The 24,866-nt window shown below is 49.0% G+C and overlaps 1 protein-coding gene across 1 annotated transcript; it reads right to left on the reverse strand.

Moving 5' to 3' along the window:
* Positions 1–13,452: 13,452 nt before the first annotated feature.
* On the reverse strand, positions 13,453–23,816 carry FMOD (fibromodulin). Its single transcript, XM_045536288.1, has 3 exons — positions 23,732–23,816; positions 20,002–20,989; positions 13,453–15,315 (listed from the first exon to the last, which is right to left on the reverse strand). Exons 2-3 carry the CDS (start codon positions 20,978–20,980, stop codon positions 15,164–15,166), a joined length of 1,131 nt encoding a protein of 376 aa, XP_045392244.1. The 5' UTR covers positions 20,981–20,989; positions 23,732–23,816; the 3' UTR covers positions 13,453–15,163.
* Between the last annotated feature and the right edge of the window lie 1,050 nt (positions 23,817–24,866).

Consider the following 24,866-nt stretch of genomic DNA (forward strand, 5'->3'; position numbering starts at 1 on the left):
CTCACTAGGTCAATTTGCATGCGGACGCTGCCCTAGCCCCAAACCCCTCAGGTGATTGACACCCCCTTCCCCATTTCGCAACCCCCCTCCTCCCCTGGGCCACACAACTCCCCGGCCTTAGAGGGAGCGGCCCGGCTTCTGTGCTGGGCTGAGGAGCAGCCAAAGCCTCTCGGTCCTCATCCCTTTCCCAGTGCGAGGTGGATCTGGTGTCCTCCTCCCTCCCCACCCCCAGCCTGGAAGAGCTGACGTCCTGGAGTCCTGCTCCCTCCCCACCCCCATCAGTGTCTCACAGCTCTTCTCTTTTTGTTTTTTTTTTTTTTTTTTTCTGCAGACCAGGCCTGGCAGGCAGAGGGGCCAAAGCGGGAGAAAAGGCCCATTAGCCGCCGCCTGGCAGCTGAGCAGGAAAAGAAAGGAGCTGAATGGAGGCGGTGGGGTTGGCAGCTCTCCAGCCCAGCTCCTGGTCTTTGAATAACACCCCAGGCCAGGGGCTGGGGATCCGTGTGGGGGAGGCTCTGGGGCATTTAATTATTTAAAGGGCTCAATGCGAGGAGCTAAGTCCCTGGGGAAGGGGGAGGACAGGCAGATGGCGTGCCCAGGAGCTGCAGGGTGGGTGGACGGGAGTGAGGGGGCAGGGAGGGGCTGAGCGGAGGCGAGGGCTCTGAGAGTCACAGCATGGGGACCGGGAAGTGAAACCGCGAAGGTCCCCCTGACCCTCAGAGTGCCCTGCAGACAGCCTTTCCCAACACCAGCTGGGGGCCGGGTCTCAGCACTCCCCGGCCTCAGAGTTGCTGTCTGCCCAAAGTGCAATCCATTTTGGAAATATACCACAGAACTGTCCAGTTTGGTGCGTTAATATTTCACCTCTTTTCTGGCATTGAGCAATATTCCAGCCTGGCTCACCTGGCTAGGACTGGACCCATAGGCAGGAGAATTTTGTCTGGCTTTATTTTTCTCTTATTTTTTTTTTTATTGTGGTAAAATTCACCTACCATAAAATTCACCATTTTATCTGGTTTCATTTTATGTGGGTGAGAACATGCAGCGAGTCCCTTGGGAGTCTGGAGAAGGCCGGTAACTGGAGGCCCCGTTCTTGGGGGGCGTGCACTGCTCCAGAAGGCAAACATTCTAGCCTTTTCTTTGACAGAGCAGCAGGAAGGGCTACGTCTCGTAGAGCAAGGTCGGGGGGTCCCCAGGTGGAAACCCGCTGCTGAGTATAGTACAAATCCGCTGTACCGTGTCCCAGCTCTGTGACAACAGGCAAGTGACTTAACCTCTCAACGCCTGGTTTCTCTTCCTTCAACTGAGGGTAAATTAGTGCCTATTAGGTATTGACAGGATCGATCAATAAATGTGAGGCACTCAGAGTGCCTGGCTCTCGGCAAGCGCACACCAAATGTCATTAAATATTATTATTGTCATTACCAGGTCGGGGGGCTTTTATATAGGCCACACAGCGGAAACGGAGAGACATGGGATTTGGGAACCGGGTGTGAGGCCCAAGGAGAATTTTTGGAGGGTGTAGATTTGCCTCCACCCTTTCTCTGTAACTAAGCCATGGCTGGAAATATATATATATATATATATATATTTTACCGTTTCTAGAACAATAGCCCTGTTTAGGTAGCCCCCTTTCCCGCCTGCGCCCCTCTTCCCCCTTCACCAGGACAGCCCCAGACCCTGTCGTCGAGACCCTTGCTTTGTGGCAGTTGGGGCACCGGTGTTAGCCCCATTTTACAGATGGAACCGTCGACTTAGCCCAGCCGGGGGAGGGCCTCGGGCAGGAGGGAGAGACGGCCGGCTGGGATGCGAGGGCGGGCAGGTGTCAGGATATGGGCCGAGGGAGGAGCCCTCGCTCACCCACCCACGTCCCTCAATCCCCACAGAGCGTCTGACTGGGGCCATCAAGCGCTACCAAGCGCGCTCGCCAGTCTGCTCTCTTCGCCCGGCAACAGCGCCCGCGCCCCGGCCTCCGCCCCCTTTGGGGAAGCCCCACCTTGGCAACAAGCTGCTGATTGGCTGGCCCGGGAGCGGAGCGGGCCAATCAAAACCCAGCTTGACGCTGCCGGTTTGGCAGGGAAGAACTAAAAGAGAGAGAGAGGGAAAAAAGCGGGGCTGAGGGCACTAGGTGGTTTCCCAGCCACTTGCTCACGGGGCGGCTGTGGAGAACGGGGCCTTTCAGAAAGAGGGCGAGGCGGTGGGAGCGGCCGAGGCGGGGCGGCTGCTGTGCCTGGCTGGGTCCCCTCCTGCCACCTGCTGCCCGAGTTCCTCAGGCCCCCAAGCCGCGGACGCGTCCTCGCTTCGCAGGCCTCGTCCGGAGACTCAGGGAATCCGGGGGTTCCGCGTTCCCGGACCTCCAGCCTTTTCCAGCCCGCCCTCCACGGGCCCTCGGGACTTGGCCAAGCGTTTCCCCACGTTTGTCACTCGGCCCCGTTCGTTTCCTTCTCGTGTGTCTGCGCGTGTTCGCGCCCTCCCCTGGCCGCAGCCACCTGACTGGGCTCCTGTCGCCGTCGCCGGCCACCTTCGAAAACCTTACACCGTGGCTGCGGGCTCCCGCCTGCGTCTTGTGGTGGGGAATACAGTTTCTGAGGACATGGATTGTAAACCAAAGTATCCTGGATAACTGTCCTCCCACCTCACCCCTCCCCCAGCCCTACCCATAGATTCAAAGAACTGAGCGTCAACATTTAGACTCGAGACCAGTGACCAGCATGGGACCCCCGCCTCTGCCGCCTGCTGTGTTACGCTGAGCTGTTTCTTGACCTCTCTGAGCCTCAGTTTCCTCCTAGGAAAAGTACTAATGATAATAATGGCACCTACTCCTAGCATCATTGTGACGAAATGCCTGGCACATAATTGCCTAATAAATGATGATACTATTTTGGGTGTTTATAACAAAGGAATGAGTATTTTTTTCTCACATTTTACCTGAGCTCTCCATTCTTGGTTTAGGTGCTAAGGATAACACTAGATCCTAGGGACATTTGAAATTCCTACTAATAAAGTGATATAAGACACAGAATAAAATTTAGTATAGTCTCAAAGCCCCGACCCTAGGATGGGCCCTGATTTTAGCTCATGAAGAAAACTAAAAAGAGGGAGAAATTTCTTGACAGGACAGGATTCCTCTTTTCTTCAAGGACTTTTCTTCAGATTCCTTTCTCCCAAAAACTTTAAACAGCAGCACCTTAGGCTTTACAATAACGTCCCCTATTTCAATAGGGTTTTTAACATTCTCATTTTGTCATGGACTCCCGGAGTGTCCTACCTGATCTCTCCATATACCCACATTGATACCAAGATGCGCTTGCCAATTTTCCCCAAACCCCTCTCCTGAAGTCCTTTCTTGTCACCTTCTTGTCACCTGGACACTCAGCCCTCTGTATTCTCTTGCCTGCCTGGTATATACATGCTGGTGCATAGATTTTCCTCAGTGAATGTGGAGACTGGCCATGCAGTGCTCACTTGGCCGCTGTCCAGTTCTGTCACCTGCTGGGCTGGGTTGATGTCAGAATGGGCTTTTGTTGATGTTTTACATTGTTAAGAATGAAAGTGACGATGTGTCTGGGACATTTTGGTGGTGCCTGACGGTAGGGACAGGGGGGAGGGCAAGAAGCCCACAGCAGTGGGATGTAGTTCAATGGGGAGCCAGTAGCCCTGGGTTTCAGAGTCTGTGGCTTTAGGGACAAGTCAATTGAACGTGCAAGGTTTCAATGACCCTATCGGTAAAATAGCATGAATCATACCTCTCTCCTTACTGTATAGACATTTTCGGAAAAGAAATGAGGTCGTGGAATTGAAAGCGCTTTACACTTTCTGAAAAAAGGTGTGTGTGGGGGGGTGGGTGGGTAATGGGCTACTAAATTCAGTTCACACCACTCTTTTCATTGGGCCTAAAAGAATACGATCCCACGGGTGTTGTTAAAAACTTATGAATCCGGCTGTGTGTTAACTGAGGTGGAGTATTTGGAGGAATCATATGATTTGATCCCTACCATTAAAGAATTTACAGTCTAAGCAGGTAGCTCAACTAACACATAAAACACTAATGTGTGGTACTGACTGTGGGTTATAATAATGGTTCCCACCTATCCAGTTTTATCCTGCAAGGAAAGGATAAATTGGTGATATGCCCCACTTTGTGCGGAACAGCTGCTGGTCTCTTACCTCTTCCTTCTGTCCTTGGCAGACCACGGGGTCTTACAATCCATCCTTGCTGCTGTCTTCAGCACCCGTGAGTCGTGGCCTGATGTGAGTCCTGGGCTGGGGGAGATGCCAGTGCATTCCCAGGGGCCTTCTCTCCTGCTCACCCTTGGTGCTGCCCTTCACCTACAGTCATGTCGTACCTGTTCCTGATGCCTTCTCACCTGCACCTGCCCCCTGTTGCTGCTTACAAATGCCAACACAGCCATTGTAGCTGCAGCAGCTGCTCTGGGGTGGGCCCTGGGTGGACATCAGGGGTACTGTTGCCTGTGTCCCTCCTGTGCTTGGAAAGAAAGGCCATCTCTCTTCCTCCTTCCACAAGAGGAAGAAGAGTGCTACTGTAACCCTCCTAATCTCTGCATTTGCCCCCCAGGCCAGGTTGACTTCTGAGAAGAAATAGATCAGTGTAATTGCTATCATCTTTGAAAACAAAAGATGGGACATGCCAATTAAAATTAAAATCAGTACCAAATCACACCTATCAATGTGACAAAATTTCTAAATTCTGAAGCAGTATTTGGCATTGGAAGGATGTGGGGAAAAGGGGACCCTCATGTACTGATGGTGTGAGTGTACGCTTGTACCACCACTTTGGAGAGCAGTTTGACAGTATCTAGTAAAGGTAAACTGGTCACACTTCATGACTCATCAGTTCTCTCCTAGGCATATATGCCGGTGGCTCCTAACTGGTGGTGATTTTGCTCTCTAGAGCTGCGGTCCCCAACCCCAGGGCCACACTGCTCCACCGTCCCTCCTCCCACCGCCCCCCCAACTCCCATCTGTGGAAAAATTGTCTTCCATGAAACCCATGCTTGGTGCCAAAAAGGTCAGGGACCACTGCTCTAGATAACATTTGGCAACTCTGAAGACATTTTTGATTGTTTCCACAGGGATGGGGGCAGAGGGTGGGTGCTACTGGCGTCTAGTGGATAAAGGCCGGGATACTGCTAAACATCTTACAACCTGCAGGATGTCTATTCCTCTCCACCCGCCTACCCCTGCCCCGCAAAGAATTATTCAGCCCCAAGTGCCAAAAAATGCCTCTGCAGAGAAGCCCTGGTATATACCCTAGAGAGACTCTCAAATATAAGCTCAAAGAAACAAATAAAACAATGTTTGCTACATTATATTTCTAACAATAAAATATTGAAAACAATCTAAATGTCTTTCAAAAGGAAAATAGAGAAATAAATTTACAAAGGCTAGAATGAATAAAATGGAACTACAAGAATCAATATGGATTCATTCTTGAATGTATAATGTTCAAGATAAATTTTTCGTAAAGATAAATCTCGAACACATAATGTTTCCATGAAAATATCAGAGTGATACATAACATATGATACCATTGTGTAAAATTTAAAGACACACATGACTCTCTAGTTTATGGGTATGTCAATATGTAATAAAAGTATAAAAACGCACGTGCCTCAGAAGGTTACCTCTAGAGAGAAATGGAAGGAGCTAAAAGAGGACTTAAAATGTAGTTTCAATGTTTTATTTTCTTAAAAACTTGCCTAAATTCCACAGACCCACTCAATTTTGTAAAAATCAGAAAAATTACCTAAAGCAAATATGACAGAATGTTAGCATTAAACAGAATGTTAATGGTAAATCTGCATGGTAAATACGTGGGTCTTTGTTACTTTCTGTGCTTCATTGTAGGTTTGAAATATTTCATAATTAATAAAGAACAAAAGATGTAGACTCAAGGATTTATGTGAGTTGTCATCTACTTACACCAACCCAAAAAGATGTCCTCTCTTCTTTTTCTCTGTCACTTAGTTTGGTGAATACGTGATGCCTACCTTGGACCATTTTTGCCATTCTCGGGGTGTGATCCACCAGACAGCAGGACCCGGGTCTCTGGCGCCTGGAGTTTAGTATAATACTTGGCTGATATTCCATTCCCAAAGCCCTAGAAACATCTGTCTGACATCCTAGATGAAGCTCTCTTAGTCTGCTTTAGGGAAGTCCCTGTTAGATGGTGTAGTGGGTTGAATAGCGTCCCCGCAAAACCCATACCCACCAAGAACCTTAGAATGCGATCTTATCTGGAAACAAGGTCTTTGCAAATGTAATTAATTAAGGGTCAAGATGAGAGCATAAAATAAATTTGTACAATGATTACATATCCATAATAATAAAAATTTCAAAATTTTAAAAAAGGGGCGGGGCATGGTGGCTCATGCTTGTAATCCTAGCACTTTGGGAGGCTGAGGCAGTAGGATCGTTTGAACTCAGGAATTCAAGACTAGCCTGAGCAAGACCAAGGCCCCGTCTCTGCAAAAAATAGAAAAATTAGCTGGGCGTGGTGGCACACGCCTATATTCCCAGCTACTCAGGAGGCTGAGGCAAGAGGATCCCTTGAGCCCAGAAGTTTGAGGTTGCAGTGAGCTATGATGACGTCACTGCACTCTAGCCAGGGCAACGGAGTAAGATCTTCTTTCAAAAAATAAAAGAAAAGAAAAAAGAAAAAGAAAGAAAAGAAGAGATCATACTGAATTAGGGTGGGTCTTAAATCTAATGTCTGGAGGGGAGGACACAGAGACAGAGAAGGAGGCCACATGAAGACGGAGGCAGGCAGAGATCGGAGTTACGCTTGCACAAGGGACCCCAGGAATCACCAGAAGTTGGAAGAGGATTCCAGCTCCTCTACATTCTTCCTAGAGCCTTCAGAAGAAGCAGGACTCTGCCAACTCCTTGATTTTGGACTTCTGGCCTCCAGAACTATGGGAGAATAAATACATTTTGAAAACTGTTTGAAGCCACCCCATTTGTGGGTGCTTTGTTTCGGCAGCCCTAGGAAACAAACACAGATGGATTCCGCATATTGGAAACCAGATTCAACGCAGTGTTAGCTTTCACCAGAATGAAGTATTTCTGGATTCAGAGGAAAGAGGCATTTGTATGTGGCAGTCCTAATTTATATAAGAACACCTAGGCCCCTGTTGGCGTCTCTGTTCCCCAGTTCCAGAGAGCTGTCGTGGCAGCTGGTAGAAGGATGAATGCACCTCACAACCCCCCTTCCACAGATTTCTTGAAAGAAAAATATGCCGTTTGTTTGGTGCTCAGCATCTGAGCCCTTTGTTTATTTTGGGAAGTTCCCCGCTGTGTGAGACAGAGCCTGACTCCTACTGCTGAGGCTGAGATTGCCAGATACCCACTTCCCAGTCTCGTTTGCCGCTAGGGCACTCGCACATAACTTGGTTCTGCCAATTTGACTCAAAATTGAAAGTTAGTGACATGAAAAGTCAAAGGCCATGCAGAACCCACTCTGGTGAGGGCAGCGCAGCGATGGCAGTGATACCCAGATCCCACAGGCAGGAACGGCAGTGGTTCCCATAAATGGAGCTCCACTGTCTGTGTCTCGGGGGGCAGGGGTGAGTGTGGGGTCTTCATGGGCATGACTTTGGGTATCGTTTCTGGCTGCATGACCTTCCAGCTTAGTCTAGAGCCATCCCAGAGATTCTGTGAGCTACCTGATATGCCACCCACCTTTAAGAAAACAAATGAATGAATTCTATTTCTGCTTAAATTGCTAACTTCAGTTTTTTGTTGCTTGCAATCTAAGAATTGGGACTGACCCAACCCCTCCCTCTGTCTGGTGGTCTGACCCCAGTGGTCCTTGTTGATTGCATGTCTTGGTTGTTCTAGGACACAAATGCTTACAACTATACTAACTGTACTGTTTTATGGTGCCATGAAGACATAGGTATTTATTAAAGTGTGTCATAATTTTTGGTTCAGAAAATATAATTATTGAGGCCAGATGAGAGATGCTCTTCATACTTTTAAGGTGCCTGTGGTCTGAGAGCCTCCACATATGAGGATGGGTTAGGAAACACCACCTGACATTTGCACTGGGCCCAAGCCATTAGGGCTGTACTGGGCCCATTCCCATGTGGCATAGTGACATCCCCCTCTGATCCTGACTTGCCCTTACTACTGAGCTTGGAGCTGCTTATGCCCCCGATACCTTGACCACGTACATCTGGTTCAACTTTGGGACTTGATTTTCTGGCTTCCTCCTTGGAATAACTTTCCCCACACCTTCTTGTGCAAACTGCCATTATTGGTCTTAGTATCTGAGTCAGATCTGCCTCTGGGACTGCCAGCTAAGCCTGGCACCGATGGCATGCTTCTGTTATTGTCCCAGCCTGTCTCCAGATTCCTATTTTTCCAAGACCCGTGGCTCTGTAAAACACCTATGGAAAAGATGTGGGGATTGTTGGGGTAGAATGCAAGGCCAGGGCTGCTGGTTTATTGCCTCTGGTGGGTTTTCAGTGGGTTCAAGTCTGACCCCCCGCCACGTCCCCAGTTTCCAATGCTGTTGCTTATATAGGTAGGTCTTCTTATTGCCTCCTGAGGCTCTGACCCATTTCCTGTTATTATTTCCTAAACTGGGTCAAGTGTAATTTTGTTCTTTCTCCCCTAAGCATAGCTGGCAACCTGGACACATAGGTGGGAGCAGCTCATTCATCTTTAGTATTTGCAATTCCTGCTGGAGCCCAGCATGGGTGAGCAGGGTCTGTTTGGTCCTTTTGTCTATTCCAGTCTTTCTGTGGTAGTTCCCCCTCTTTTTCTGCTTCCTGGGGCACGTGACCCAGACAAGGACTTGGTGCAGTCCATTGTGTCATTCTGTCTCACACCACATATGGGTTCTGTCCCTAGGGCATGGCCTAGTTTCCAGGAAGGATTGCTTCTCTGGAAACTCAGGCTGCCATAGGATTAAGCAATGTGTTTGCTCCGTTTGGGCACAACTTGGTGGCTTGGGTCACCCAGCGGCTCAGCCGATGGCAGGAGTCATGTCGACCAGCTCCCATCTGTCTGTTTGAGGCAGAGAACTTTCTGGGGGAGTTTGAGAAGATCTACACAGGATACTGAGTCTCCTAAGGACATACTTCAGCTGTGGACCCCAGTACCTGAGTGCTTTGTAGAATAAATGGCTGAGCTGGCAAATAAAGAAGTACTTCACAAGCCCCTAGGGAGAGGGTGCTGGGACTGCTCCTACAGCTTTCCTGGCCACCAGCCCTCATCATTCCTCCCTCTTAGAAAAAAAAAACTTGTCCCTATACCTCATTTGGCACTTACATCAAATTGCCTCATGGGCTAGAGTGCAGTGGCATCATTATAGCTCACAGCAATATCAAACTCCTGGGGCTCAAGCAATCTTCCTTCCTCAGCCTCCCCAGTAACTGGGACTACAGGCATGTGCCATCAGACCTGGCTAATTTTTCTATTTTTTTGTAGAGATGGGGGGGGCACGTCTCACTCTTGCTCAGGCTGGTCTTATACTCCTGAGCTCTAGCAATCCTCCTACCTCAGATGCCCAGAGTGGTAGGATTACAGGCGTGAGCCACCAGGAGTGGTGGCCAGAAGCCTTATGGGTTCTTGAATGAACTAAGTGTCTTTTTTAAATGGTTAAGACAAAATGAATGTTATTACTATTTCCATCAAACTCCATGGCAAGTACCTTGAGAGCTTGACATTCATTCTTTCATACACTAAATGCATCAACTACTAACACATTGTCTGGCTCAGGGTTTGAATTTAGTAAAAATTTGTTGAGTGATTGAGCTATGCTCATAGAGAGAAAAGATCATGCCTCGGCTGTTTTTCTTGCCTTCCCTCTACGATCCACATTTCTGCCTGTCTTTCCCTAACCTGACTTAGAAAAGGTTCATGAACTTGGATGAGAAAAAATATCTTTGTTTTTCATACATCTAATGGAAATTTAGCATCCCCTTTCATTGTAAAGGTAACAAAGCACAGCAGTATTAGTACCTGAGGCTTTGTCACCAGCTGAAATCACAGATATTTTTATTTTATATCACATTACAGTCATTGGAAATAGTTTGAAATGACACACTCATCAATACTTTGAAATGGGCCGGGCGTGGTGGCTCACACTTGTAATCCTAGCACTCTGGGAGGCCAAGGTGGGAGGATCGCTTAAGGTCAGGAGTTGGAGACCAGCCTGAGCAAGAGCGAGACCCTGTCTCTACTAAAAATAGAAAGAAATTATCTGGACAACTAAAAATATATATAGAAAAAATTAGCCAGGCATGGTGGCGCATGCCTGTAGTCCCAGCTAATTGGGAGGCTGAGGCAGAAGGATCACTTGAGCCCAGGAGTTTGAGGTTGCTGTGAGCGAGGCTGACGCCACGGCACTCTAGCCTGGGCAACAGAGTGAGACTCTGTCTCAAAAAAAAAAAAAAACTTTGAAATGACTATAGTTAATTAGACCTCTTGCAAAATCTTGTTATTTGTTGCATTAATAAAGAAACATATATATGACTAAATCAAAATTTATGTATTTTATATTTTGATAACTGTATTTCAATGTAATTGGTTTCCTTTGAAATTCTGGGCCCTTTATTTTATGCCTTTAAAAACATTCTGAGAAAAGGTCTACAGGCCTCGCCAGACTGCCATAGTGATCCACAGGACACAAAAATTTTAGTGAAGACCTCTGGTTACACTGTGCCTGCCGGTGCCCTGACTTCTGGTTAGCGTCCAGTGGGGCTGGGACTGGAGCGCACTGGAGACAGCAGGCTTCAAAGGGTTCCGACAAGGCTGACGGTGCAAGATGAGATGCTGCCCTCTAGTGGCCTGAAGGCAGAACTGTGAGACGGCGTGTAGGGCAGGCCCTGGGACCTGGGTTTGGAATGGTGGTAGTTGTTTCTTGGTACTGGATCTGAAATAAGAGAATGAAGGCAGTACGCAGCTTGAAACTCTCTTGTTCTCCGTGCTCCAGCCATTTTCGCTGTCTTGTGCCTCAGAAGCTTCCTTCTGCATTAGGGTGTTTACACGTGCTGCTGTCTCTGCCGGGGCCCCGTCCTCCCACCTCTTCATCTATGTTACCACGATCCCCTTCCATATCTCAGAGTATCCAGGCCAGGTTCCTGGATAATCCTCAGGTAGACCAGTGCTCATCTTCACAGCCCTTTCTCAGGCTTTCAAGAGGCTGTTAGGAGGATGAATGAAGGAACGGATGAGTGGCTAAATGCTTATTTTCTTCCAGGACCAATGGGCTTTACGCTTGGCTGCCCTCAGTTCTGCACAGTTGCCACAAGAGGGCAGGAGCGGTTAAGACAACAATACCCAGGACCGGCCCAGATGCAGAATCACTGGGTTGACAAGAGAGGGTGGTGGTGGAAAGAGAAAAATATTGAAAGGATCGAAAAAAACCAGTTATTCTTTACTTGTTGGGGACTAAATGAAAGGGAATGTGCAGATAGTAGGGTTGAATATAAACTTAAGGAAGAACTTCCAGAACATAAAAGTTGCTACCTATAGCTCTTATACAGGTTCCTTTTTAGCCTCTTAGCTACATCTGCCCAAACAGAATAGATGAGAAAGACGGCTGATTTAGTCCAAGGGCTATGTGATCCCACTAGGTCCCCCTAAAGTAACCCTCCTGTAGCCTGGTTTAAATGACTCCATTCTTGCAGATGCAATCGTAAAATGACTTTATTGGTCAGGTTAGCCACCACTCATGCTTTCCTGTAGTAAGGATTCTTTATAGAGGCATGATGGTGTTCACTACCACCATGTAACTACACCATCCTCCCTGTGATTTTTCTTTTCTTTTTTTCTGTTGTTGTTCAATGACTGTCACTGCAGTAGACTACAAACCCTTCAAGGGCAGGGACTGTTTGCTTTTGCTCTCTGCAGCATCCCCAGTGCTTTCCAAGTGGCACTCAGTAAACATTTATGGATGAAGAGTGAATTTTAATTGGAAAATTCATGAGGGGACTGTGAATGCCAGCAGAATAAATTTAAGTCCACCCCAAAAATGTAAGACGGTATCTCTCCATTTATGACAGCCTGTGTACCCCCATGCCTCCCACCTATATCTAGGAATTCAGTAATAGGAGGATCTTCAGGATGGCACAGAGAAACAGTATTGCAAAATTACAGGCTGGGGAGACATGTGACTTGGGGCAGATCCTAGCCTTGATGTGTCCTTCCTGGGTGACCTCTGCCTCTTTGTTCTCAGTTTTCTCCTCTTTAAAATAGTGAAGACAATAGTGCCTATGGCACAGAATGGTGAGGAATAGTAAACAAGGTGACATACGTAATGCCCCTAGCACATAATAAGTACTGATCAAATGGTAGCTTAAAGAAAAAGAGTCAGCTGGGCTTGAGGGATAATCTATTCTTGCTACTCCCTTGAGAAGCACCGGATATAGAAATGAGGGAAGCCTTACAGCAGGGCTGGGCCTGGCTCCAGCTCTTTTCCCTCCTCTGTCTAAGTGGGTTCAATGCTGACCTCCCTCACCCCCAATTTCCAATGCTCATGAGAGCCGCTAAGAGACAATGCTGAGAGGCAGAGGATTCCTCCTTGAAGGCTGGATAGTTCTCTCCCTACACGTCCCATCTCCACCTCCTTCCCATGGCATCTCTCCGTACTGAAGATCCAAGGCAGATGGGCTTAACCTGCTGTCTTTGAAGAGAGGACTGTGGTCAGAGAGATGATTTCTTTCTGCTTGTTTCACACACATTCATTCCTGCCTAATTTTTGCTGCAGAGAATTATAGTCAAATTAGTTTATTTTGGCTTAAGATAGAGTTGTGACATTTGCAATATGCTTGGCCCAGAATTTGGAATATATTAGTGTCCAATAAATATCTGTTGTTATTTCCCTGTCAGAAAACAGTAGATTGTTCTGAAAGCACAAGCCTAGCTTGGCCTCCTAACTTACACGACATTTGCTAAGCACCTAGCACAACATCTGGCACTTACAGGCTTTCAAGAGGCTTTTAGGAGGATGAATGAAGGAACAGATGAGAGGCTAAATGCTTATTTTCTTCCAGGACCAATGGGCTTTAAGCTTGGCTGCCCTCAGTTCTGCACAGTTGCCACAAGAGGGCAGGAGCGGTTAAGACAACAATACCCAGGACGGGCCCAGATGTAGAATTACTGGGTTGACGAGAGAGGGTGGTGGTGGAAGGAGAAAAATATTGAAAGGATTGAAAAAAACCAGTTATTCTTTATTTGTTGGGGACTAAATGAAAGGGAATGTGCAGATAGTAGGGTTGAAGATAGACTTAAGGAAGAACTTCCAGAACATAAAAGTTGCTACCTATAGCTCTTATACAGGTTCCTTTTTAGCCTCTTAGCTACATCTGCCCAAACAGAATAGATGAGAAAGAGAAGGATTCAGTCCAAGGGCTATGTGATCCCACTAGGTCCCCCTAAAGTAACCCTCCTGTAGTCTGGTTTAAATGACTCCATTCTTGCAGATGCAATCGTAAAATGACTTTATTGGTCAGGTTAGCCACCACTCATGCTTTCCTGTAGTAAGGATTCTTTATAGAGGCATGATGGTGTCCACATGCAGGTGCTTTCTGAAGAGCCCTGGGGCAGAGGGCAGCCTTGCCCCTCGCATCAGAGCTCCTTTGTTGAAATGAGCTGGTTTGGCTTTTGTGGATTTCAGGGTCTGGAGCCAAGAACATAGTCCAAGGATCCCCCCCTTCCCGTCTCAGGAAAGCTGCTTCAAAGCATACACAGTATCAGGGATGTCACGGCATCTCGGCAGGGACCAGACTCGAGCTAATTTTCCTCAACCAGTCCTTGCCCTGCCTGCCCAGATGGCTCCATCCCAACAGTGCCCAAAAGATCAAGTGGGTTAAGCCCCAGGCAACATTACCTTTTAGAAATGGGAAGAATTAACTGCTCTCCAGCCAAGCTATAAAGCAACAGCATCTTCAGTAATGAGGGTGTAGCTCAGAGATGTGAAAGCAGAGGATTTTGTGCCCAGCACAGGCGAGATTTGGCTGCCTGGCCTGGGTTCCATGGGCTTCACGGACCTCAGCCAGAACTGGTACTTTTAACTCTGGCCTTAGGACAAATCAGATAATATAGATTAACCACGTCCTTCTATCCTCCTTTGGTCTAGCAGGCAAATCCAGGGCTGGTTGGAGTCTGTCTTTATCATTAGGATATAGAACCTTCCTGCTTGGATAAAAGGAAAGGACAAACTATTTTTTTGCATGCTTTGAAAACCACCTGGCCTCCACCTTTGAGGATAAAGGCCCAAGTAGGGTGGTCTTGGGAATGCAGAAAGTACTGGGCAAGAATGGAACTACTGGGGCTGCTTCCTCAACTCAGCATGTTTGCCCTGTTATGGATGCCGATGACAAGCCAAGTCTGGCCTTTCCTCTCCTGAAGTCTGATCCATCTTCAAAGAGCTACCCAGCTGCTAAAATGTAGCCCCATACATTTACTTACGCCTGAGGTTGGTTGTCCCTTCCTATACCAGGCCACGAATATTATCATCATGCTGGTGACCTTTAATCTGGTGGCTTTCAAGGGGTGTGGTTAGGGAGGTGTAGAGGTGACTCTTAGTATCCTTTCAACCTCAGACAAAAGTGTGGGTTCTCTCCACAGGTCGCTGGGCAGATGCTCACATGCCTTGGGGTCTCCTGACTCCACCTAAGGCATAGAAGAGGCATCTGTGGAGGAAGGTGAGCCGATGGGGTGGACTTGGGAGGAGGTGGCTGGGCAAGAGGTATATTTTGAGGAGCAACGAATAGGAGCCCAGAGTAACTGCACGGCCAGCCCAACACATAGGGTGAGCTGTCAAGCGCTACTCACAGAGAGTCAGAGAATGTTGGAAAAGTACAATTGCGAACTATTGCTCAAGCAACTTAAAGTTCCACGGCATCAGATGATCAGGAAGAAGAGTAGTGAAATTTCTGGGGTTGGAACTTCCAGGAATGATTCCACTGCTGTCCCTGGAAAAGAGAGAGCTTCTGCCAATGTGCTCAGCAGAAGGCCACCTGTCCCTGACCCCACCCAACCCTGCCTACAGGGAAGAAGACTACAGAGAGAGCCCTTGGACTTCTGTCACATGGTTTGTCCCAGACCTTCCAGCAAAAGCCAAACCAAACCATCAAGCCAAATGCAGTGGGGCAGCGGGGGCTCTCCGCCCGGTGCCCGGCGCGAGGGCTGCTCAGATCTCGATGAGGCTGGCGAGGCGCAGGCAGAGGGGCGCGTCCGCCGGCATCGCGCTGCGCTTGATCTCGTTCCCGTCCAGGCGCAGCACCTGCAGCTTGGAGAAGTTCACGACGTCCACCACGGTGCAGAAGCTGCTGATGGAGAACTCTGTGGGAACAGGAGGAGCAGGGGTGGCGCGCGAGACGCCCAGATCAGGGACCCGGGTCCACAGTGAGGTTAGACAGCGTCCGTGGGGCTGCTTAGATAAGGCCTTTTGACACAAGGGGTCGAACTTGGGGCGGGGGGCGGTGAGGTAGACGTTTTTCCAGGACTGGAATCAGAGCGCTAGCGGGCAGAGCTAGGGACAGAGTCGGGGCTGTGGCTGCACCTGCAGCTTGGCTTCCTAATCACCTCACGCCCCAGCCCCACCTGTACATTGCTTTGCAGACACTTGAAAGTCCTTCCCTCCAGGACCTGTTTTTTTGTTTTGTTTTGTTTTGTTTTGTTTTGTTTTGTTTTGGTTTGGTTTGGTTTGGTTTGGTTTTGGTTTGTTCGCTTTTGTTTTTTCCTGTGGGCAGCAGGGGGAAGCAGATTGTAGCCAAAGACCAGCCGTGGACACTTAGCGCTTGATTGCTTTTGGAGAGGGAGGGCTTTTCTGAATTGCTATGAGAAGGAAAACTGGGAAAATGGAGGGACTTAAATATCTCCTGCCATTTTGCAAATAGAGAAAGTGGCAGGAAATTAAAGAGAGAAAGCCTGGGCGGAGAGACAAGCATCTTTGCAGGCAGAGCTTTGAGGGGGTTGCACAGCTACGTTCTGGGTACTGCCAGAGGAATGAGCAAGGCTCTGAGTTAAAGCTGGAAACTCACAGAGTACTGGGGCTGCCATGGACCTCAAAAGTCAGGTAAATAATTTCCATGCCTCTTGTGTTTAACATTTTTATGGCCTACCTATTTTTTTAAACCTCAAAAGAGTCCCCTTTTGGGGAGATTTCCTCCTAAACCACAGACCCCTAATAGATACAATAGTTCTGTTTGGTTTTAACATAAATTCTTCTGCTGCCATTCACTCTGTTCTCCCTCTGGTTGTCCTCTCTGACAAATCAACCACTTCTGTGTCCACTCTACTGGTTCAGTAACTTAAAAGGAAAAAAAAATCAAAAACAAGAACTCAGCTAAAACTCCAGCAGGGACAGCAAAAGTCAGCACTGAAAGCTGCTGAAGCCTCTAAGGGCTGCCTTCGACGTGGGGAATGAGGCTTTCAGGAAAATTGTTCTTGTCATTCTCTGCAAAGGGGGTTTGGAGGAAGTTAGCCGTGGAGTCCTGAAGGTAAGAGCAAGCATGGGTACATCCCTGGCGGCTGTAACACTTGAGCAGACCTGGAGCTGAGGCTTGCTTTGGTTCCACCAGAGCTGTCCCTGAGCGTGCAGTGGTGGTCAGGAGCTGGGCATCCGTCTGGGGCCAGGCAGGAGGAGCAGGAGGAAGGCCTTGCTAGCTCTCTGCCTAGGGGTGACTGTGGAGGCTCCCCTTGGGGGAGGTTATGGGCATGAAAATGAAGGTTCAAGGAAGACAGTATGGAGAGCTTAAATAGGCTGATGAAGAAAATGTTTTTAAATTAACATTATCAATTATTTTCAGTCTCTGTAAAGAACTGACCCAGACAAGACGGGGTAAGCTTGCAGCAAGTTAACTTGTGCTGCGAACATAAGTCAGAAAATCTAGGCCCGAAGAGTAGACCCTGGGAAGACAGGGGGAGAATGGGAAATACCCTTCTTTGAGAACACTCGCAGTGGGATAGAAGATCCGGAATGCTTTTTTGGATGTTTCCTTTCTGGTCCCAAGGAATAGATTAAGTGCCTCTGAGTGGGCAGGTTGGGGGCAGAGCCTAGGCCAGGGGCTTGGTCTATGTTATCTGTGTACACAGAGTGGGGTGGGTAGGGAGAAGAAGTCAAGAGGCTCAGCTTAAATACTACTTCCAGTCCTGTTTGGGACTGAGCTATAGGCTCAGTGATGGATTCTCTATCCCAGTCTGGAGCCCTCAAACTGTCTGCTAAAATCCTGGATCTCAGATGTGGGTGTATAAATATGGGGCATACTTGTGGGGAACTAGACACACAGTGTATATAGATTCTAGCCACACGCCGGGCACTGTGAGCCCCTCCCCCGCTCGTCTTTCCCAAGCCCGTGAATAGCACAGGGCTTCTGCCTGGAGGCACAGGAGCACATTTTCCAGCCCAGATTAAATACTGACATAAGTCTTTCCAAATTCCTCCTGGTGTACCCACCCTGCTCTACTGGATCCCAAAACTTCCGAATAACATTCCGAGCTGTGTTCCCTTGCTGTTGCCAGGCTGGAAAAACTGAGGGAGATGCTGGTGGAGGAGGGAAGAATGAGGGAGAGAACCAGCTCTTATTCCCCTGCCTGCCCTTGAGTTCCTGTTCTTCTTTCAAGTCCTCCCCCAGAGGGTTGCTTCAATCCACACCCCCATCCCTAGGTCCCTGAGTAGCTATGCCAGGGAGATGTCCCTTGCTTTTGCCCTAGGTTTTGCCCTAGGAGAGGGGGCTGAGCTTGGGGAACTGTTTCCCTGCTAGTGGTCTGAATCAGAGCTCTTCCTCACTGTTCCCAGTCAAAGATGCCTGGCTCTAGGTCCTTTAATACTGAAGGCAGAAATGCAGGGTCTATACAACATAGTCGGGGTGATCTTGAGAGATGGCTTTCTCTGTGTCTCAGTTTCCTTATCTTTGCAATGCAAACAACACCACAAACCTTACCTGTCAACTTCAAAGTGGCAATGAGAAGAAAAGCTAATAGTTATCATGTATTGGTTTTTAAATTATGTACTAGGCCCTGGACCAAGAACTTTACATATATTAATTCACTAATGTAAAAAATATAAGGCATTGATGTTATTTTTCCTAAAGAGAAGACTACGAGAGAGACTACATGATACATAGAAAAGGGGATTAGGCTTAAATGGCACAAGAAGGGATTTGGAGTAGATACTGAAATGTTTTAGGCTGTTTGAAAGGAGAACTTTTTCGCAGGACCTTGGGACATTTCACTAAAGTAATTGTATTTTCTGGCAAGCTTCTGGAAGCAGTGGACCACCTTGTATTTGAGCGGAGATGTGGTTCTGCGTGAAGGCAGAGAGGTGACAGGATGCTGTGACAAAGCCTTTCCCACCCTTGCTTGCTCTGATTGTGTAGTTAGGTGCTAACTAATGGATTCTTTCGCATGACAGCTGCTCTTTGCTGCCACATTTTTAGGGTCAAACTGTGACGAAGCATAGCATACAGGTCTGACATTTCTGATGTGACAATCCTCCTGGATGCTGAGTGGGTGGCAGGTAACTATTGGTGACTACTGGCAGGGTGACAGGCAGCTGTGGGGAAATGTCAAACCCTCTGTGGCATGCAACATCTTCAAAATGTCACAGAGGAGCACCTCTCTCTGCCCCAGGCATAAGAAGAAGACCCCAAAGAAAGAGAGGCTTTAAATAAAACAGTTTGGACTGTACGCAATGGTGTCTTGCACTTCAAACTAAAGGACCAGACAGGTTCCCCTTCACCTTGCCTGCCCGACTGTCAGCTCCTGTATTGCCCTCTGGGGCTGGAGCCGCTCTCACTCAGAGGGCTGTCCAGCTCGTTAACATCTTGCTGAATGACTGATCTGTTCCCTGAGCACATGGGGAGAAAGGAACGAGAGGGAGAGGATGACAACTCAGTCCCTCTCAGTGCTTTGATGGTGCTGTTCATTCTCAGCGGGCTCCACTTCAAAGCCGTTTGCCAGTGGTCATTAATGAGTCCTCCCTTCCTCGGAGAGAAGAGGACTTTGCTGACAGAGGAAGGGAGGTTAAATGCTGGCTCAGTACCTTCCAGCTGGGATTAAGACATCAGAAGCCCTGGGGTAACATAAGCATGTTCTGAACACAAGATCCTAAGAGGAAAGGGAGCTGAAAAGCAGCTAGATAATTCAATCTGAAATGAATATTTTTGTTCTTAGGGGCAAGGACTTTTGGTTTCTTTAGGCATTTGCAGGGAAGTGTTTAAAAACAAGAAGCCCAGTGTCCTAGGCTTTGTGGTGGTCAGGCTCATGTTACCCCAGGGAGGACCTCGGCCCTGCCACCAGGGGATCCTTGTACTCCAGGGAGAACTGACCAGAACAAGTGCTGCATTCAGATCAGAGAGGCTGCACATTTTTGTCCACCAGCTGTTATGTTTAAAAAAACAAATAAACACCAAAACACAAGACCAGGCTGTAGAGGCAGGAGTAGATCAAATGGAACCAGAGAGCTCACCCTCTTCTGGGTCAGGGAGTAAGTATAGACACCATGGTTTCTTAGCAGCTGACCTTCCTCCCATGATGGACCTTAAAATTTGAACTTAAATCTCCCTCTGTATGAACTTTTCCCTCTAAACCCTCTCCAAACTCATCTCTTACTGCTCCTCAACACATGACCCTTCCTCTCAGACACACGCATTTCCTGGCTGTCTTCTACAGGTGCTCTGTTTAATGGCTAGTTCCTTTGTGACAATTCTCTAAGAATGGCTTTGTCCTGCATCCCTCCATTCCATGCCCACTTATCTCTTAAGACCTAGAATGGAACCTACCTCTCCTGGGCAGTCTTCTGAACCAACCCACTCCCCACTTGAATGTTCTTAGCACTGCTGTGGAGTGTAAGTGTGTGCTACTTTGTACCTTTTGGGCAGGGGTATGGCTTGGTTGTCAGCTTCCTTCATTCGTTCTGCTTGGTTCCTCTACTTCTATTTCTCTTGTATTGCCACTAGCACTCAGAATAGGGTCTTTGAAGTGAAAAAGACAGCCAACCCCTTCTCCCCTTTGACACGCTCTCACCATTGATCCTATTGCCTTGGAGGTAGAGGTTCTCCAGGTTGGTGTTGACTGGGGGGATCTTCTGCAGCTGATTGTAGGACAGGTCGAGCTCAAGGAGGCTGCTGGAATTGAAGGTGTTAGAAGCCAGGCCACTGTTGGTAAGACTGTTGTGGGACAGCCGCACATAGAGCAGCTTGGGCGAACCCCGGAAGTAGCTATCGGGGACGGTGTAGACGTTGTTGTGCTCCAGGTACAGCTGCTCTAGGGCTGAGGGCAGTCCATCAGGCACCCTCCGAAGGTGATTATAACTCAGGTCCAGCAAGATCAGTGACCGGAGGCCCCTCATTGCACTGCCCACTTCCTGGATCTCGTTGTGTTGGAGGTACAAGGCTGTGAGGTTCTCCAGCCCCTCCAGAGCATTATTGGGGACCCGTGAGATCTGGTTGTGGTCAAGATGGAGCTCTCTCAGGGATCGAGGCAGTGGACCAGGCATCCGGGTCAGGTTGTTGTGGTCCATGTACAGCCTCTCCAGGTGCTTCAGCTTGGAGAAGACCTTTTTGCCCACCTTATCACTGGTGATCTGGTTGCCATGGAGAGCAATCCAGAGCAGCCCTGTGGCATTGTCGAAGACGCCTTCCTGGATGGAGGTGATCTGGTTGTTCTGGAAATAGACGTACTTCATGCGGGAGGGAACGAAGGGCAGGTACTTGAGGTTGCGGTTGTCACAGTACATGGCCGTGGGGAAGTTGGGTGGGCAGTCACACTCCTGGGGGCAGTCGCGGGGCTCTGGTGGGGATGGAGAGCCATAGGCATAGGCTGGACCTTCATTCACCCCGTAGGGGTAAGGCTCGTAGGACTCATAAGGGTAGGGGTCATAGGGATCGTAGTAGGTGGACTGCTGGCTGCGGAGGTAGTGGAACCACCAGTGAGGGTCATCGTCATACTGGGCCTGGGAGAGGGAGCAGAGCCCTGCCAGCAGCAGGAGGGAGGTCCACTGCATCTTGTCTCTCTGCAAGAAGAGGGAGAGAATGGAACAAGTCAGCATGAGTGGGACTATAGGGAGGAAGTGAGGCTTTGAGCTATGCAGATCTGACTTCAGCGTCCAACATCAGGAGCAAGAGCCTTGCTCTCACTTCCTCGGTGCCTCCTCCCAGTCTGGCTGTGCACTTGGTCCAGCCAGACCGTGGCTATTTGGGGTGAGCTAAGTGTATTTTCCCCTGTTCATAGAGTGAGTCACAGAAACAGAGTCTTTGAGATTAGAAGGAAATTGAACTGCGGGGGGTTGGGGGAGGAGCTGTGGTTTTTGGAGGGGCAGGTCCTTAGGAGCCTCTAGCACCCTGAAAATTCTGTTGCAGAAGATGGAAGGCCCACAAAAATCCCTGTGTGTGTGTGTGGTAGGGTGTGACAGTAGTGGGGTGCTCTTCAGACCCAAACCCACATCCAGTTTGGACTCCCCAGGGAAATAATATTTTCTAAGAGTCCAAGGAAAACACTCTCTGGCTCTTTCCACGTCTATGGGAAGCCTCCAAAGTGGCTTGAGACATCAAAGGGGAATGTCTGAACTATTTCTGGAAGATCTTTTGGTCTCTTGGCTGAGAGTGTCTGGTCTTGAATGTTTGGGGAAGAATGTAGTCTCTCTGCAGCCACCATGAGGCTTGGGCTACCTTCTAAATTGCCATCGTCTGTAAGTCTGCGGGGTGAGAAAACTCTTGACTCAGCAGTTTGTGGCTACATATGCAACTTGGCTGGGACAGGGTCTTCATATACCAGTTACAAATCCTCTCCAGATTGGGGACACAGGTACCCAGGTGTGGCACCTGTCTTCTAGAGTGGGTACTCAGTGTGTGGTGTCTGAGTTAGTCTGCTTTTCTCTCTTCCGTGGTGCCTAGTAACATGTTAGCACTCCTCATGCTCCACCATGGGTGTTATGCAAGAGCCATGTGGGGCCACGAGACATGGATGAGGAACACTGAAAGATGAAATAGAAATCAGAGACTCTCGTGTGTGCTCAAGGGAAGTGGCTTAGGAGGGAATTCTGGCATCACCCCTCCTATTCCAAGCTGCCTGCTCCACGTGACAACATCTAGATTATCAGGTCTATATCTAGGCCCCCACAGTGCTGGCAGCCGGTTGCCTTTGAGCTTCCTGTGCTAATGAGATGAGAACTGGGCAGGCTGGGAAAGAAATGTGGGTTCTGGTGTAATCTGAGAGGGAAGCTGAAGGTATGGAAGATGAGGTACCATGGGGTGGCATATCAGGCATGGGTACCCTACTCTGGTTACCTATAGCCAATGCGCTGCACACCCCTGTGGCCAGTGGGCACCTTCCAGACTGTCACTCTTAGACAGAGTAACCTTAGAACCTTTCTTGGCCTGGAAGTGTCACATATATCCCTCACATTGCTGTTGGGCCTTGCTGGGGTTGGCAACTGTAAACAGGAGAAGGAAAGGGGCATAAAAACCAACATCAAATCCAAGGAACCGATGGGAAGGACCCTGATTGTGACACTCAATTGAGTCACCTGCTGGCCACCATCCCTCCCAGACCTCCCTGTCCCCTCTAAGCAGTTCCCTTAGGCCCACTTCATCGCGTCAGCCCCTGGGCTGCAGAGAAGCAGGCACCCTGGCTCATCCTCAGGCAGCCTCAGGCCTCAGACAAAGAGCCACAGTGTTTGTGAGAGGCAGACTCAACTGCCCACTGCCTGGGCATGCTGGCCAGTCCCTGGCTCTGGCCAGGAGAGAAGATGGATGGAGCGGCCCCCTGCCAATAGCACATTTTTCCATGCACAGCCCTGGGCTGCTGCAGGACCAAGGTGGCTGTCTGGAGGCCTGGCACAGTGAGCCTCTGTCTCCATTTCTCCTTCTTCCAGACTGGGCACCTTGGCAGACAAGAGCCACCCTCCTTTTCAAGCCACCTTCCTGCCCATTTTGGCCTCTCCTTAGAGCCATGGCTGCTGAAAGGGTTTGGTGGGGAGCTTGTGCCTCTCCTTGCCCTGCCCCCATCACTTAGCAATGTTGCTTCAGGGTTGTATACTCCCAAATTTATCCCGTAATGCTAGAGACTCTCCTGTGCTCAGAGTTTTGTGAGGTGGAAAGTTTCTAGGACTGGCAGTCTATGAGTTGGGGGGAGCTTCTGCTGTTCTTTCATTTCTCCACTCTAGAGAAAGAGCTCTTCCTCCTACCAGAGTGAAGGAGGTAAACCCAGGAGCCATCCCCTAAGCTGGATTGGACACCCACCTCAATCCACAGCTCCCTGCACGGGGCCAATTCTCAGTGCTTCTCTTGATCCTCTCCCTTTCACCCCAGCAACGTGGATGCACGCACACACACACTCTACACAAAGCTTGCCCCCTCCCCCATAACAGCATTTAGGTACCACACTCCCTCTGTAAGGGAGATTGCAGGGCTACCCAGGACTTGAGCTACCCTGCAAAGTGCCCAAATTCCCACAGTGGTGGGATTTATGAGCATTAGGGGAGAGGCTTCCCTAGATATCATCCTTCACTTTGTCATGCCTGAGAATTGGAGGTCCCCTCACACCTATAAAGGAACTGTAGAAAGGTGACATGCCGGGACCCCTCCTTTCTACACCCCCTTTGCCACTCTCCAGCATCCCAGGAATCATGGCCCTGATGGGGAGAAGGAGCAATGACTTCCCCCTTCCTACCCCTCCTCCATCCCCTGGCCCCTCTCCTCTATTTCTTTTATGAAACTGCAAGGGACAAACCCCAAAGTAAAATGACCAAACTTACCTCGAGTTGAACCTTTCAGAGAGTGACCACGTCCCTCTGTCTGGCCTCCTTGGGTTGGAGAACGTGTGAGAGAGAGAGGGAGAGGGAGAGAAAGGAGAGAGAGTCTACTGAGAGTGTGCGCGTCTGTGCCAGGCCAGGGTCCCGCCCCAAATTCCTAATCAAATATTGTGAAGAGAGGGGCTGAGGAGCCCGGATCCTGGCTTTTTCGGCTCTGCTGCAGGGGCGGAGCTCACACTCAACCACGCAAATCCTTCTGTCCGCCTGACGCTATAAAAACCACCTTCTTTCCACTCACTTGTCTTCCCCGAAGCATTGGCAGCTCTGGGTCTCTTTCTGCTGAATGAGTTAGTGGCGCCCTAGAAGTTATTTCTACGGTCTCTTGTGAAGTGCCTGGATTTCTCATTAAACCCACAAAGGCAGATGCAGGGATGGGGAGGGCCAGGATTTGGTAAGAGGCTTCTTAACTCTTTCTTCAACCGAAGTGTCCCCCCAGAGAGCTAGTCCTTGCCCTTCTTGGCTCAAGCTCCCCCTACAGGGGGGTCATTAGACTAGTGGATAAGGGAGCATGCCAGACAGCTGGCTCTGGTTCCAGCTCTGTCCCTAACCAGCGCAGACTATTCTGGGCTACATGTACCTCCCCTCCACCCCTCGAAATGAATGGAAAGGCAGGGAATCTAACACTTGTTGATCACTTACTATGCACAAGCATGGCATATTTTCACCTAATCCCCACAACAATTTCAGGGTTAGTAACACCTTGTTGGGTTGTAGCCAGGACTATGTAAGGTAATGTGTGTGAGCCCCCTGACCTGACACATAGCTGACGCTCACTGCTGAGAGATGATGACCGTCGTACCCACTGTATAGCTGTAGAGCTGCTGAGCCGGGGGAAGACGAGGTCAGAGGAGTGGGCGGAGGCTGGACCACAAAGGAAGTTTTAGGCCATGCAGAGGGTTTGGTTTTTATTCTAAATTGTTTAGAAAACAACATGTTTTAAGCAGGGGAAGCCATGGGATTGGATTTGCATTTTATAAAGCACACAGGAGGGAACGCTATGTGGAGAAAGGGAGGCTCTAGCCCAGCCTCGAGGAGAGATAATGGCAGACTGGACTGGTGCAGTGTAAGAGGCGACCAT

Source organism: Lemur catta, chromosome 23 (assembly GCF_020740605.2).
Source record: "Lemur catta isolate mLemCat1 chromosome 23, mLemCat1.pri, whole genome shotgun sequence".
In the NCBI taxonomy this organism is placed as follows: domain Eukaryota; kingdom Metazoa; phylum Chordata; class Mammalia; order Primates; family Lemuridae; genus Lemur; species Lemur catta.

Excerpts from the sequence above, each read along its gene's own strand:
- FMOD (XM_045536288.1), bottom strand. The coding sequence starts at position 20,980 with ATGCAGTGGACCTCCCTCCTGCTGCTGGCAGGGCTCTGCTCCCTCTCC. Across the intron at positions 15,316-20,001 it reads CCAAGGCAATAGGATCAATG|AGTTCTCCATCAGCAGCTTC; the intron begins GTGAGAGCGTGT and ends CTGTTCCCACAG.